Here is a 14,820-nt window from a genome sequence, read left to right as displayed (position 1 = left end):
TTGTATGCCAGATATTTGACATAAATTGTTATTGCTGCTTTGGTTTCATGCCCAATAGCCTCAGCTGGAGCTAGGGTAATTCAGGGAAGTACTTCAGATTTATTCACAGCAGCAATACAGCAATACATGGGCTGAAGTTCTGCTGAATGAGCCTGTTATTGAAGAGCAGCAGCTAAGCTGTTCGGTGAAAAAGCTGCAACAAAACCGTAACTTGGCAGCAATAGGTCTTCCTCCTGCTCGCCCAGCTTAATGAGTGAGGGAACCTGCTGGAGGAGAGGGATGAGAAATAGAAGGAAGGCAGCAGCGTAACCCAGTGAACTGATTGTTAGCCTTGAACCCCATTTCCTAGCCTGGACCCCTTTTTCTGTAGCCAGTTTCCCAGCTTTGGAAAGAACTTGTTAAATAGGGTGGTGGTGTGGACTGGCTGGCGTGCTTGTGCACCGCTACCCCTTTCTGCATCCTTCCGGCGCCACGCGCCCTCTGCGGCAGGCCCTGCATCACTTTACTGACAGGAGTTCTCCCTTTAGCTTTTTCTTTCCCTTCTTGTCTTTGCAGCTTATGAAACATCCGTCACTCACAGCGTAAGGCTGCTTCCCAGTGCTAAAGCCAATCGGCACAGAGCAGCTTCAGACTTGTTTTTTTTTTCTTTGTCTCTTTTCCTTTTTCCTTTCTATGCTGCAGGGAAAGTAATAAAGAGTTATTACTCCTCACTGGTTGAAGAAAGAGCATGTGCGTACAGAGTAGTTTAGAAATGTCATTATTGTCCTTTTTCTATCTGTTGGCATTACATTTCCTGTTTTAAAAAAAAAAAAAAAAAAAGTGTGTGCATGGGGCGGGTGGGATGACAAAGGCTGAAGAGCTCCTGCCTGGAGAGGAACAGATTTGATAACGGTGGGTAGCCCTTTTTTCTGCATTGAGCACTTAGACAAGCAAAACAAAGTCCATGTTGAATTAATGCATTGCTTTCTGGAACAGGGAGACTTTTTCCAGAAGCAGGTCTGACAACGGCGGGGTGGAGCAGAGAAGGGGGAGGGCGAGCACAGACTGCTGACTGCGAGGAAAGTATTTTGAAAGAAAATTCTTCTGTGGTTTGGAAGATGTAGGACTGGGGCTGTTGCATTTTGCTGAGAAATCATTAATTGGCTAATTTCTAGCCCAACTCCCCCCTCTGCCACCCCCTGGCTTTTCAAGCAAGGCTCAGGTCACAGCAAGTTGGGGGTATGTACAAACACCAGCTGGGCGAAGGAAATTATTCCCTTACTTGGTTGGCTCCTAAAGTGCTGGAGATAACTTGCACACTCCTTTATGGAGACAGAAAGGAGCAAATGTATAAAATATAGGTGAGGGAGGGGCATGTGAAACTGCTCAGACCTTGGAAGCAGAAACGTATGAGCTCTGGCCATCTGCCTGGTAGCGATGAGGCTGATTAGGCAGGCCTGGAAGCGTGTGTGGTATTTGAGCTGCCTAAATGCAAGGATCCTGTCCCAAATAGTTTACAGCCTAAACAAAGAGAAGGAAATCTGTGCATCAAAGGAGCCTGGGCAAGTGGTAATTTGGCATGCATCTTATTGCTACCAAAAGGTTTTTCGCATTGGAAAGTGATGCTTATTGGTGTTTTGAAAACCTTTTAGAGAAGGACTGAAATTAAGCTTGTTTGGCAAAGCAGGAAGTTGGGGTAGGTAAAGCTCATTTTAAGGAGGATTGAGAGCTTTGGGTCCTTTGAGACCGTGAAGGAGGGAGCCTACTCTCTCCCTTTGTATGATACAGGATCATATGAACTGCATGGAGCTGGGTGGGAAAAGAGGAGAGGATTTGGAGAAGCAGGAAATACAAGGAGGCATAACACGCAAGAGCATGCAGCAGGACATTAAAGCAAGATGCAGCACATGCAGAGGCTTGAAAATTCAAATGGGACAATTGAACTAGATGTAGCACTTGGTAGGACTCTGAAGCACCAGACTGATGTGGTGCACGAGCCTTGGGCAAGAGTGCAGTGCACTGGCGGGCCTGGATGGAGAGCAGAGTCCACCAGAGGTGGCTAACTGTGCAAAACTGGTTGGAGGGCCAGATCAGAGCTCTAGCAGCAAGGAGACAATTGTGAAGATGTTAGGGAATGGAGCTGTTACCTTGGTGATAGACTAGGAGGAATCTGAAATAACCAGTGCCAAGGGAATTGAGAAGACTGAATAAGGAAGACTTGGAAAGCACTACTGAAGCTCTATGTTACAACTCCAGCAATAAAAACGTAGGCCTGCTTTCTTTGACCTGACAGCAAGTATAAATCCAGACAGCCAGAGGAGGGACCAAGTTGCCTTCTCAAGGTGCCTCATGACTTTAATGTGTAGTTTGTGTGAGCACACATGCAGAACCTGAAGTTGTGGTTTGACAGAGGGGATTGGAGGCAACCTCATGAGATGTCAAGTTCAGTGTCTTGCCCTTTCAGACAGTTAGGTATCATTTCATCAGGAACTGCTGGAGCTTCATCTTAGCTGCTTTGGGTTTTTTCTTCTATAGGAATGATGTCTTAATGGGTCACCTGGCATGGAAAATGCCATGCCCAATGCCTTAAAATTCCTTGAGATTCCACTTTCACCAGTAGACAGAAATACTGCAGATGAAATAAATGGCCTTTTGGCCATATGCTGATTAAAGGGAGCAATGTGATGGAATGGACGCGTCTGGCTCTTTGATTACAAACTATAATCCCACACAAAAGGAAGAAGCATGAAGCATTATTGTGATGGTCTGCAATTATCCAAAAATAAATGTCGTTGGCATTAAGTCCTCCTAAATTATAACAAGTTAAATGCAGCATCACTAGCTCTTCTGCAACTAGTTTGTAGCTTTATAGCCATTGAACAGGTTGGGTGAGAGAACTATTTCAGTACTCCCTACGCTGACTTCAAAGCTGACCTCTTACTACTTGATACCCATTGCCAAGGTGCCTATAGGTCATCTTGCCATACTATAAATCATGTGATTTGTGAACTTTATTATGAATCCTGTTTATGCATAGTTGCGGTTTATTGAATCACATCTTAAAATAGATGGGAGAAGCCATGCAGACACTCTTGGATTATCCAAGCCTGGTTTTAGAACATGTTTCATATGGATTGCCTTGACTCTGTTTTCAGCGGTCTCAGAAATAAGTCTCTCTTTCCTCAAAATTAAGAGAAGCTGCACCAGGAGTGGCTTGGCTTAGTACAGAGATAAATTTTACAGTTTGTAGTGGTGCTGCTAAAAGAAGCAGTTTCACCTTTCCCAGCATCCTCCCCTCTCCTCTGTGCTGGCGCAACTCTGTGCAGTTCTGCAATGAACCAAAGCAGAGGACTGACTCAGGTTCAGACTAATTTCTCAGTCAGGTTAGCTTCGGGTCTGGTTCATGGCACAGTCATGAACTGCGCAAGGAAAGGTGGAGGGTGTGAGGCAGGAAGAAGGAAGGAAAAGGGAATTTTCTCAGCTGCAACACTAACAGAGCATTCATGAAACTGTTTTAAAAGCAGCTTTTTAGCTTTAAAACTGTTGCTACTTGCATATAGAAAAGGCCTCAGCTTGGCAGCTGACAGTCTGGCTATCAGAGCACCATTATGGTACTGGAGGGAGACAAAATGGTTGAGTTTTAGGTTTTTATTTCCTAACAGCTGTGGAGGGGCATTAGATGTCTGTGGCTTGTGAAGATGAGTGACCCATAATTCTCAAATACCACTGGCTTCCTTGTACTAAGCCTGATGAAAATAGCATGGTTGAATATGTCTGGGGCTGCTGCCGTACAAACCGTGTACTCTCCCTAGCAGTATTGCAGGGTGTTGTACAGCTCACTGCTTTGTCCTCTGTCTGCGCATACCTCCCTGCTGGCCTGCAGCAACATGGAGCGCAGCTGTGCGGGATGCCAGAGTGGGTTTCTTTGCAGGAACTTTGCAGGAACCTGCACAGGGGGTTTATAGCTTGGTGTTTTTTTCCAGCAACTAGTGGACTGAGTGCTGAGCTTCCAGGGTGCATGTGGAGGCTGTGTAGAGCACATCTATGAGGAATGTTGAGTGGGTGGTGTGGGTTGGGTAGTCCAAACAGTACAGAAATTCTTGTTTTAAATAGTGTGTGTGTGTTTGGGGGAGAGAATGTCACATACTGATGCTTTCCTTCCAAGCTAAATGTGTTGCAGTTGGATAATGCACGATGTCACTGACTTGCAGGGTAGCTCTTTTTGCCAAACAGGCTTTGCTTCCTTGTGTGCCTTGTTCAGGTTCACTAGTGTACTTGAATTTCCAACAGAGGTACCTCACTCAGTTCAGCTGGGGAGATGTCTTTGACCCACAAATTAAAGGTAAAGAAATATAAATGATGTGTGCTAATTGGGCTATTGACAGATCTCTGGATATGTAGTGCAAAGAACAGATTTCTTCATTTTCAGATGATCTTGAGGAGGAGCAGGACTCTCGTCCCATTATTGCCCAAGAACAGCCTTTTAGCTGGTGGAGTTATTCAGAATCTCGTAGCGAAGTTTACCCTGCCCACTTGACCTCAGCAGTGAAGTTGATGCAGTGGAAACTGTAGCTGGGGAATACACATTATACTTTTGTTTGCATTTTTTGCTGGTAATTGTTAAGTTAAAACTTGATGAATCAGAAATAAACATTTCTTTATTCTCTGCAGATCTGGGCATACAGCTTTGACGGTAGGTCTTCTGGGATGGTTCACTGACTTGAGTGTTATTCCATTGCCTGTAATAGTATCTGAACAAATAGCATGATAGTTGAAAATTGTCAGTGTAACTCAGTGCAATGTCTTTCTACTGGCTGATGCTCTGCCAATTCTCTCCTGAAGCCACTTATCTGTTAAGTCTTTCCAGTAACTTTATGTATCCATCATGAAGTGTCAAGTATCTCTTCTTAAAGACTTTTGAATAATAATTTGATATGTCAAATGCTACATCAGTCCTCTTAAGTGACACGTCCACTGCAAGTTCCACTGCTTTCCAGCAAGTGGTGATTTATACATAACATCCTTTGGCTAGAGATGGTCTTTGAGAAGCAAACCAGAATTGCACTTGGGTTTCAAGGGGGCCCATATCTCCAGAATACTGTTTAAGTTACAAACCTCATGTGTGTTTGTGGTATCCCCTGCACCACTGAAAGAAACCAAACATGTGTAATCTTGGAAATGACTGCAATTTTTTGCTGTGAAAGCACTCTGCAAGGGGAAATTTTAATGGTGGCTTCCTGTTTTTGATCTGTACACTTAAAAATAGAACTACTAAACAAAAACATCATAGGACCCTCTTTTCTAAATGGATTTTTAACTCATTTGTGATTGTCTTGCTTCACGGGAGAATTTTTTCCCCTTCTCTTCCCTTTCCACTTCCCCTTAAGTCTCTTCTTCCCCTTGCTCCCTCTTGTAAGGAGGAATCACCAGAAGCCTCCTCTTTCAAACAGCAGTAGTCTTGGGCTGAAAGAAGCAAGGCTGAAGAATTAAGTAATGGATTGGCTCGGGGGCCAAACAGGACAGCGGCAGCTCAGAAAAGCCTGCTGGGCTCGCATGAGCATCCCCACTGTCGTGACACTTGGGAGGGGATGCTCCATCCCTACCAATTCAGTGTTCTAGTTCGTAGAACCGGTCAGTGCCCCTGACGGGCAGTACCAAGTGCGTCGGTGTACAGGACAAGACAAGAGTAGCAAGAGGCAAAGCAGAAACCTCAACGCTGGAGGCTCCTGAGGGCTGCCCTGCAGTAAACCTGCCAAAAGCTCAGGGGAGAGGAGCTGCAGCTCTCCAGCAGAGGATGGGGCTTCACTGTGCAGCCCATTGCTGCTTTTTCAGTGTACCAGCCCAACAGCTGGTTCAGTCCTTACCAGCCCACTTGAGCCAGAATGAGAGGAGTTGGTGTAGGTCCTTCAAAAGATACATCTTTGCTTTTCTGACTTGCTTTGAAACTAACTGGAAAGGATGTACAGGAGTAGATGGCAGGGAGGAAGGCAGTAACGCACAGGTAGAGCAGTAGTGAGTACCCATGTGCATAGCTGCAAGCCCAGAAGTTGTGTTTACAGCAGTAGCAAGCTATTCTAGTACTTTGCATGGGTCTATCCTTTCCCCTGGTAGCCACTCACCTGTATGTAGGATGGAGACAGTGATTTGTGTGGGTAGAGGTAGGGATCTAATGTCTGGAAGGTGATTGCATCCCAGGCTGCAAAGAACTGTCACCCCAACTTTGACTTCTCATGAATGATCATACTTGGAAATGCTGGCAGAGGCTGATGGATGACCATTGTGGTCTCAGTCCCTCACCCACAAGAAGTCCTGCTGGAGCAGAAATTTGGAAAGCTGCATACAAATCCTGGAGCGAACACTTTGCTCGTGACCTCCCCTGTCCTCCTCAGCAGAAGGAAGCAGGCTGTTCCTCCAGAGTGGGACTGCTTTGCCCAGCAAGAGGAGCTGGAGCTGGCTGAATAAAGATTGCTTCTGCAGAAGGGACTGCTGTTTACACGGAGGAGAAATAAGATAAACAGAAACTTCTCTTGTAGCTGCAGTGGCAAGAGTGAACTCTGATAGCCTGGGTTATAAAGGGGCTCTGGTATGTGGGAGAGACAAAGCAGAGCCTTCTTCCAGAGCTCAGCAAACACATGGTTTAGCTCTTTATTATTGTCCTAGAAAAGTCCCTGGAGGCTGTCTGAGGCAATGTATTTCTGGGACAGTGCTGCAGCTCTAGATACCTGCACTTTCTCTTGGCCATCTCCTCTTGGGGATGAGTTCAAGCTGCCTTGGGATCTTCTGCTGTTCAGTTTAATGCTTGGGTTTTTCCAGGTGATGGAAATCGGACACTTAACTCCTTCAGCAGCAGTCAATTTAAATAAAGAAAAATGAGTTTGCCTTTACTCTGCAGAGCAGAAACCCAGCTAGGAAAGCTGTCCTGTGACTTTGAAGCCAGGTTTCATCAGCTGCATCAGCAGTCGTCAGACCTGATTTTGTATCAGAGTAATTCTGTGGGGAAGGTGTTGGATCCTGATGGTGCTAATTAGAAACTAGCTGGAATTCCTTAGCAGTAATAAAGCAGCTAAAACAGCCCTTGTAGGGGAGCTGGAGAGATTCTTTTCCTCTAGGAGGCAAAGGTTTTGACAGGTATTTTTAACTCCATCAGAATTAAAAGGATCCAAACGAGACCAGTCAAGGGAAGCTGGCTTCAAAGATGTAGTTTTGCTGAACTTGCTGCCATCAGATGCTTTGCCAACTTTTTTTTTTCCTTTTTGAGCTAGTATTTCTTACTTTGTCTCAGTAACGTTTTTCTTTAAAGTTTCCATACTTCACCCAGCAACAAAATGCAATTGAGCCACAAAACCAAACATATGGTTGGGTCTGCTTCACTCTCTCCAGAAGAGTGTTTGCCTCAAGCCTCTGCACCTTTGCTTAGCTGCTTTGTTTGACAGCGGTTGGGAATGCTGGATTCACTTAATTTCTTGCCCACTCCTGTGCAATGATGCCCCCCTATTTGTTCCCAGCCATGCCTTGTTGGGACTGACAGTAGAAAATGTGTTGGGAAGGCCTATTTGGATGCACTTTATTGCTTGTTCACTGCCTTTTTATGTAGCCACAGAAACTCATGCTGTTTCATGCACTACAGCTTGGGTTCAGGAAAGTGGTTTGGTAACACTTCCCCTGCCTGCTGATGCAGAGCAGCAGGCCAGCAGTTCACATTGTCAATGCCTCAAGCCAATGGATGAAAAGGTTGATCTTGAGTGTGATGGAAATACAGCAGTAAATGACTCCTGGTGGGTAAGGAAGTTGCTGAGAAAGTGTTCGTTTCTTCTGCTCCTTGTCTTCCTCTCAACAAGTCTGCTCACCTCTGCCTGGCCTGGAAGGGGATGACTGTTAGAGATGAGTAGGGATGCTACATTTCTGACTCAAACACCAAACTTGAAATCTAGCTTGTGCTTTTGAGGTATGCCTTAGCTCTGAGCCTCCTTTAGCATTGCCACCTGTGTATTTCTCTAGAGTGAGATCCAGTGAAAGTCTGTTTGTAAACCACTTCAACCCGTGGATGCAAGGTGCTGTATGGTCTCCTGTTAAATGCAAAGCCTTTTATTCTCTTTTTTCTTTTCTTTTTTTTTTTTTCTCCTCTTTAAAGCTGTTTCAAGCTTGTCTCTGTAGACCTGTGCTGCGTGATGGGTCGGCCCCTCTGCGCTGGGGAAGATAGGTCACTCTTGGGATCCAGGGCTCGGGTTTCAGTAACACGATGCTTAACGCAGCCATGTGCGTGTTCAAAAGAGCCAACTGGCTGGAGCTCCCGCGGTGACGCTGGGCTGATTTGGCAGCCAGGTTGATTCTGTCAAGTTGCAGTACGGGAGTGAGGTCCGGCTTCAAATCCTCTCTTACCCGCTCGAGGAACCTGTCGGGGGGGGACGGGGGACTCTCGGGGGACTCCGTGTCATTATTGGCGTGGAAACGCACTGATTATCAGCAGCAGGGTAGCGGCGAGGGGCTGATTATCTGTCATGTCGTCAGCGTAAATAACCAGCGGGCCCCTGAGCAGGGCTCCGCCTTTGGTAATGGCTCCACGTAATCGCCGCACAACAGTTTAAAAGCGAGCGGAACAGAAAAACAGCTGGACTAATTCTGACCCTAACTGATGTTGCCTTTTCTCCCTTCACCAGAAGAGAAATATGTCACTATCCAGCCGTACGCCAGCCAGGGGAAGGATGAGATTGGGTTCGAAAAAGGGGTCACCGTGGAGGTCATCCAAAAGAACCTGGAAGGATGGTGGTACATAAGGTAAAAAAGCCATGCGGCCAGACTGCCGCGGAGCCTGCGACAACCACATTTTTTCTGATAACTCACTTAATGTTGACATTTAAATAATTCTGTAGCTGGGCAAGGAAACCCGAATTATCCATAAGGCATCTTGAAGAAATGTAAAGAAAAGGCTAAGTCAATATAATGGCAATTAAAGTAACCTTGCAGCATCTGCAAAAGCTGTGGGCTATTCCAGTGGGGAAATGCCTTAACTTCTAGGTTTTCCATCCTTCAAGTTAAAAGCCCAGATTTCAGTTTAGATCTGTGGGTCCTAACAAGGATTTCTGTTGTGCGTAACTTGAATATGTTTCCAGAATAAGAGTTTGTTTCTGTAACACATTTGAATCTATTTATAGCAATCCTGAAAGGCTGACTGTGGTCTGTTGAGCTGCGTGGGGCAGGTGGTGCTATTTTTAGGGATAAGAGATCAATTTGCTGGCTATAGCCTTTCTTTTCCAAACTTATTGATGGTTTAAACTGACTTGCTTAATCTTGCGCATTCAGTTCAGGCAGGCAGGTGTGTACAGGGAGTGTATTCCCAGGGCAGGTGAAGTTATTGCATATCTAATTTTATTTATTATTTATCAGGGACAGCAGTCGGAGGAGACCTGTGACTTAAATCCACTTTTTAAATGCTTATGGGAAAATGTAGCTTAGGTGTGTCTCAGATGGTGACATAAGGTGTCAGGACAAGTTGCTTAACAAGAATTTTCTCTGTCTAGGTTCACACAGCACTTTGTTTTGTGCCTCTGTTGTGACTCCCCTTGGTTTGTATCACGTGCATCACTTGGATGCGTGGGTCTGGCAGTGCTGTGTCATCCCATTTCTCTTCAAGGAAGATGTGATACAGCAGCTTAAAGGACATTTATTTCTCAGGCAGCATGAAACATTTCATCTAGTCACATTATAGTGGTGACTTCCCCCTTTCTCTCCCTAACTCCTGACTTGCTTTTGTTTGAATCTTGCTTGATTTATCAGCTATGATATGAAGACTATGAAAGTGCTGACTGAAGCAATGTTGTTGTCTTTCTTGATGTCTTGTACCTAGAAAATGGTTTTTTTGGGGGGGGGTGTTTTTGTTTTTTGTTTTTTCTTCTAATGCTCCCATAAGGGGAGGAGGTTAATAAAGATTGTAGTAGAGCCGGGAAGGCACTCCAGATAGGAGGAACTCAAAATGCCTGGGTTTGGTCAGGTCACATTTTTTTCTCCTTTAATCATTCACAGAAGTTGAATCCAAAGCTGCAGATAGAAGAACTAAGAACACATAAGCTTTGAGAGAACAGCCTTGAATTTATTCTGAAATTCCTCTCCTTCTGAAATACAGCCTTATTACTACTATAGGTTCCCCTTCATATTAACAGCTCTACCATAAGCAGATTTTTCTTTTTTCTTTTTTTCCTTTTTTTTCCTGCAGACATTCCTTTGGGCCGACCCAAAGTGCTCATTTTTCTAAGAATAGAAGCACAAGTGTGTGTGTGTGAAGTTTTATAGCAGTAGCTCATTCTGGCATTTGGTAACACTTGCTGCAGCAGCTTAATTGCGCCTTCATGCAAATCAACGTGGAGGATATTGGATGCCGCAGGCTCCCGGCAGCGGTCGGGGAGGGAGGCAGGAGTGCAGCGTGCCCTTGGCTGCTCTGTAGCAGGCATTTGGAGTTGAGCAGCTCCACTTTTTGCTGCGAGGTGGGTCAGACCTCACCGGGTGCATATGTCCTGAGCGCTTTGGGGATCAGCCATCAGCCACATGGAGGAAAAACCTCTGCTGCCCTTGGGTAGTGTTCTGCAGTCTTGCTAGAGGATTAATCTGCTCTTAGAAATAACTTTTTCTGTGGGTAATACCTCTGAAAATGTTGGCGTGGTGATCCGTCCCCAGGAAGCTGGTCCTTCACAGCCCAGATAGTTGATCTCAAACTTCTTGTACAGTTTATTATGCTTAAACTGCTATGAGTGCTGCTCAGAAAATGATTTCTCTTACTCAGCAATATGTCTTTGAGTATTCAGTATCTTAAAAGGAGCAACTCCCTCTCCTGCGGTGAGAGCAAGGGGAGAGGGAGCAGGAAGAGACTGCAGTTGAATCCTGCTGCTGTGGTGTCTGTTGTGCTGGGCAGCAGAGACTGAGCACCCACATCAAGGTCTAGAAATAAAAACGAATCCAGCCACTTGCAGATGGAATCCACCTTAAAGGCATTAGCTTGTTCCACCTTAAATATGTAATTTCCCCAAATTCCTGGCCATGTGCTGATCCTCATTTCCTGTCCTTCTTTTTCTTTTTTTCTTTTTTCTTCTCTTCCCCCCCCCCTCCAGCCCCCCCATTTGCTTCCCTCTGGAGTGATTCCAGTGCTCTGGAGCTGGAAAGCAGATGTGACTCTCATACTCAGACTCACAGAGGCACTTCTGACTTTTTTAAACATTCCTATGGTTTGAATCCATTTTTTCCTTCATGTAATATTAACAGGGAGGGTTTTGGAATCACAGTGGAGCCAAATCATTGCACTAAATTCTGTAATGCTCCAATTCCATTGTAGTGGAAGCTACAGTTAATATTGGTGTCCTTCATTATTTTGCCCTGTGCACAATATGGTTTTTTTAAAAAAAGCATTTGGACTTCAGAGAAGCATATGGAGGGCTCTGTTGTAGGATCCTTGTTACTGCTCTATTGAGGCAGTGGATCTGTGCACTTCCCATTCTGACCACAGTGCAGTTTACCAACTGCCATGGCCATTCATCATTTAGATCTTCCTTTGTATCAGTTACTGTCACTGGAGGTAATCTCATGGTGCCCGATCAGGACTGCAGGCAAGAGAAGGAGCAATGTGCTACTTGAACTTTTTATTTGCCTGCTGCTTCATTTTGTGATTTGTCATGAGCCTGAGCCCATGTGATGAAGTGCAGTTGAGGTGGTGTTAGCTGAACTGGAATGAGAAGGAATCTGGGATAAGGTTTGCAGTGTCTGCTGTAGGTTGTGAATGTAAATGAAGGAAGGATATTTATGGTTCAATTCTCAGATACAAAATGAAGATCATTACTAATTCAAGATTTCTTGAAGATTTCTTGGTTACTTCTTCCACCTATAAAATGGGGAGATGAAATAGTCCTCTAAGGTGATGTTTGCAAAGGGCTTTGCGATTGCCAAGTGCAGGGACTAAGGTAAAAAAGCAAGCCTATTTGGCTTACATAAGTAACTTTTATTTGTGGGATTGCATCTGGCAGCTATTGCTTAGCCTTAACTTCAAGTTGAATTTACTAACTTGCACAAAGAAATAACTAGCAGCTGCCCCTCTTCTGAGGGTATGTTGCCCGGAGTTAACTGTCCAGCTATTGCTGCTGCTATTCTTTGGGGAAACAGTGTGAGATCGGAGGTGTCTGAAGCAGCAGGGCTATATGGACTGATCCAAACACATATAGTTGGCAGGAGAACTAACGAGCCAGTACAGAATCTGTCTGTTGCTGCCTTTCTGATCTTAAACATATTAAGTCTCCCATAAACTAAGGTGGAAGGGAAATGTTTTTTCTTGCTGATTTTTGCACAATCACGCTCTGTTGAAAGTAACCTCTGGAACTGGAGCGCTCAGTGCGTTGGCCGATGTGGCTTTCTTGTCTTGGCAGACCGCAAGCCTGACATCTCCAGATCATGTAAAGTTGTAAGGTTCCTTCAAAACTACTTCCCTGCAGCACAGGCAGCAGAAAGCACTGGTCAGTAGCTGTGCAAAAGGGGATGGAGTCATCACTTGTCACTGCTTGAAAATGGCACTAAGATGCCACAGTGGGGGACATGGCATGTATTGAGGGTTTCTTTTGTTTTGGGTGTGTGTTGTGGGGTGTGTGTGTGTTTGGGTTTTTTTGTTTTGTTAGTCTCCATGCTGCAAACCCAGCTCAGACCTTTTTGGATACTTTTCTTTGACAGCAGACTCCTTGAAGACTTGACACTAAACTCTCTGAGCATGGGAGATCCCAAACCCTTACCTTCATATGTGGCAGGGCAGATAGGCAGGGAGAAGCGGTATCTGTTTGTTGCCCTGGTTGACCTAGATGGGCAGGGAGGGAAAGGCAGACTTCTGGGCATAGAGGTCCTCATGCTGTTTGCTGAAAGTACTGACTTTTGTTCAGCAAGACCCTAATGAAGTTTAGGGAAGCACCCCTACATTGCTTTGTCATTTTTCTCTGTAAAGTCCCGTTGCCACTGAGTGTTTTGGTGTAGTGAATGAGCCCACAATATGCCCTGCAGAAGAAATCTCACAGCTAATCTCAGAATCTAAGTGTTTGCATGGCAAAGTTGCTCATCTGATAGAAAATCAGGGAATGCTTTGCTAACATCCCCCTCCCCCCCCATCTCCTTCCTCTGTTGTCTAATGAGTCTCCATTTTCATTAAAGAGCCTTAGAGTCCTACTGGTTTAACCTTTGTATTTCCTGCAGATTTCCTGAGCACCAGGAATTTAATGGTGCCTGCTTTCCCACTTACAGTTCAAGCGCCTGCCTTGGGTCTCTTAAGAGATTAAAGGGAGAAGGGTTTCAATGACTCACTCTGTAGCAAGTTAGGGTTTCATTAGGGAAAGCAGAGTTCATCCATGTGGTCTTCCCTGGAGTCTGATTGTAATCTGAAATCCCTGCTGAGGTGTTAGGAATGGCAGGAGTTAGAAAAACCATCATCCCAAAAGCCCAGTGGTGAAAAAATGGCTTCAGTTTGAAGTACAGTAAGCGCAGTCGGTCTTGTGCTCTGGGAACGCTTACTGGATTCAGGTATCTGTTCAGATTTCCCAGTTTATTTCTTCAGATGGCTCCTAGCTTGTTCAGGAAAATGAATCTTCATCAAAGCTATTTTTCTTTAGTCAAATAGTTTCTTGACCTTACACTGACAGAGTAAGCTGCAATGGTGGGTTTTTGTTTGGGTTTTTTTTGAGTCCTGAGTTAAGTCCTTAGAAAAGTTAATCATACAGGGCTGGCAGCTATGGGAGGAGGGGCAGGGTCCGTTTTTATAGTTGCGGGTGGGAAGCTTGCACAAAGTCCTGCATACTGCAGGCATGGGGCCTCTCTGCTGGGATGAATTTCACCCTTACTTTAGCCCTTTTCCATTATGAGCTGCCCCTAAGATGGATTAAAATCCCTTATTCATTGGTTTGCTTTTTTGTTGTATGAGGAAACACTGAGTCTGTCCTATACAATCTAAATGTGGCATGAAACAAACTAGTGAAATTCTTTGCCTGGTGAGTAACTGTATTCCTTACCCAAAGAGACTCCTTCCTTATGGTGAGCAGTAGCACCTCTCTTTTTACAGCAGTCAACAGTTCACTGCTAGCTGAGCTGACTTTGAGATGCTTAACCAATAGGTAGCAGATGAATAGAGACCACAATAGCTTATATGAGAATTGCAAGTTTAGTTTTATATTAAACCCCATCCTTTTTGCCTTAGTAATTGCACCTGGAATGCATGACATGGCTGTGTTTATGACAGTATTTCCTTTTTTTTATTTGCAGGTATCTAGGCAAAGAGGGCTGGGCCCCAGCTTCGTATCTGAAGAAGGCTAAGGATGATCTTCCATCTAGGAAAAAGAACTTAACTGGGCCAGTGGAAATCATAGGAAACATCATGGAGATCAGTAACCTGCTGAACAAGAAATCATCCACCGACAAGGAAACCCAAGCAGAAAATGAGACCTCAGAATCCCACATCACCAAGAAGGAAATCAGCTTGCCCATCTTGTGCAATGACTCTAATGGCAATGCCATGATGACCCCAGACAAGCAGGCATCCAAACTGGCCCAGGGGTCCCCAGCTATAGCAAGGATAGCACCACAAAGAGCTCAAATAAGTAAGGCAGTAAAGAAGTTTGGATTTCCACTGGTTTGCAGTGTCTCTTTCTCTGCCTTTTGTAGGTGGCATTGTCTGTCGGTTAAGGCCCTGTGTGTCCTGGTCTTGCAGCTGAGGCTGCATGAGCAGATCTTTGCTCTTGTCTGTGGATCTGCAGGGACTCCAGAACACAGTCGTTCCTTAGTAGCGATAGTTTGTTTGCTTTGTTCAAGGGCTGCATGTATATCTTAGCTGATATG

The 14,820-nt window shown here is 44.9% G+C and overlaps 1 protein-coding gene across 1 annotated transcript in view; it reads left to right on the top strand.

Moving 5' to 3' along the window:
* Positions 1-14,820, top strand: part of SH3PXD2A (SH3 and PX domains 2A) — a 262,339-nt gene that overhangs the window by 240,410 nt on the left and 7,109 nt on the right. The window contains exons 10-11 of the mRNA XM_067300208.1: positions 8,637-8,754; positions 14,248-14,582. Coding sequence (XP_067156309.1) covers positions 8,637-8,754; positions 14,248-14,582 — 453 coding nt within the window. The remainder of the gene's footprint in view (positions 1-8,636; positions 8,755-14,247; positions 14,583-14,820) is intronic.

The sequence above is a fragment of the Apteryx mantelli genome, chromosome 7 (assembly GCF_036417845.1).
Source record: "Apteryx mantelli isolate bAptMan1 chromosome 7, bAptMan1.hap1, whole genome shotgun sequence".
NCBI lineage: Eukaryota > Metazoa > Chordata > Aves > Apterygiformes > Apterygidae > Apteryx > Apteryx mantelli.
This window is presented reverse-complemented; position numbering and strand designations above follow the sequence as displayed.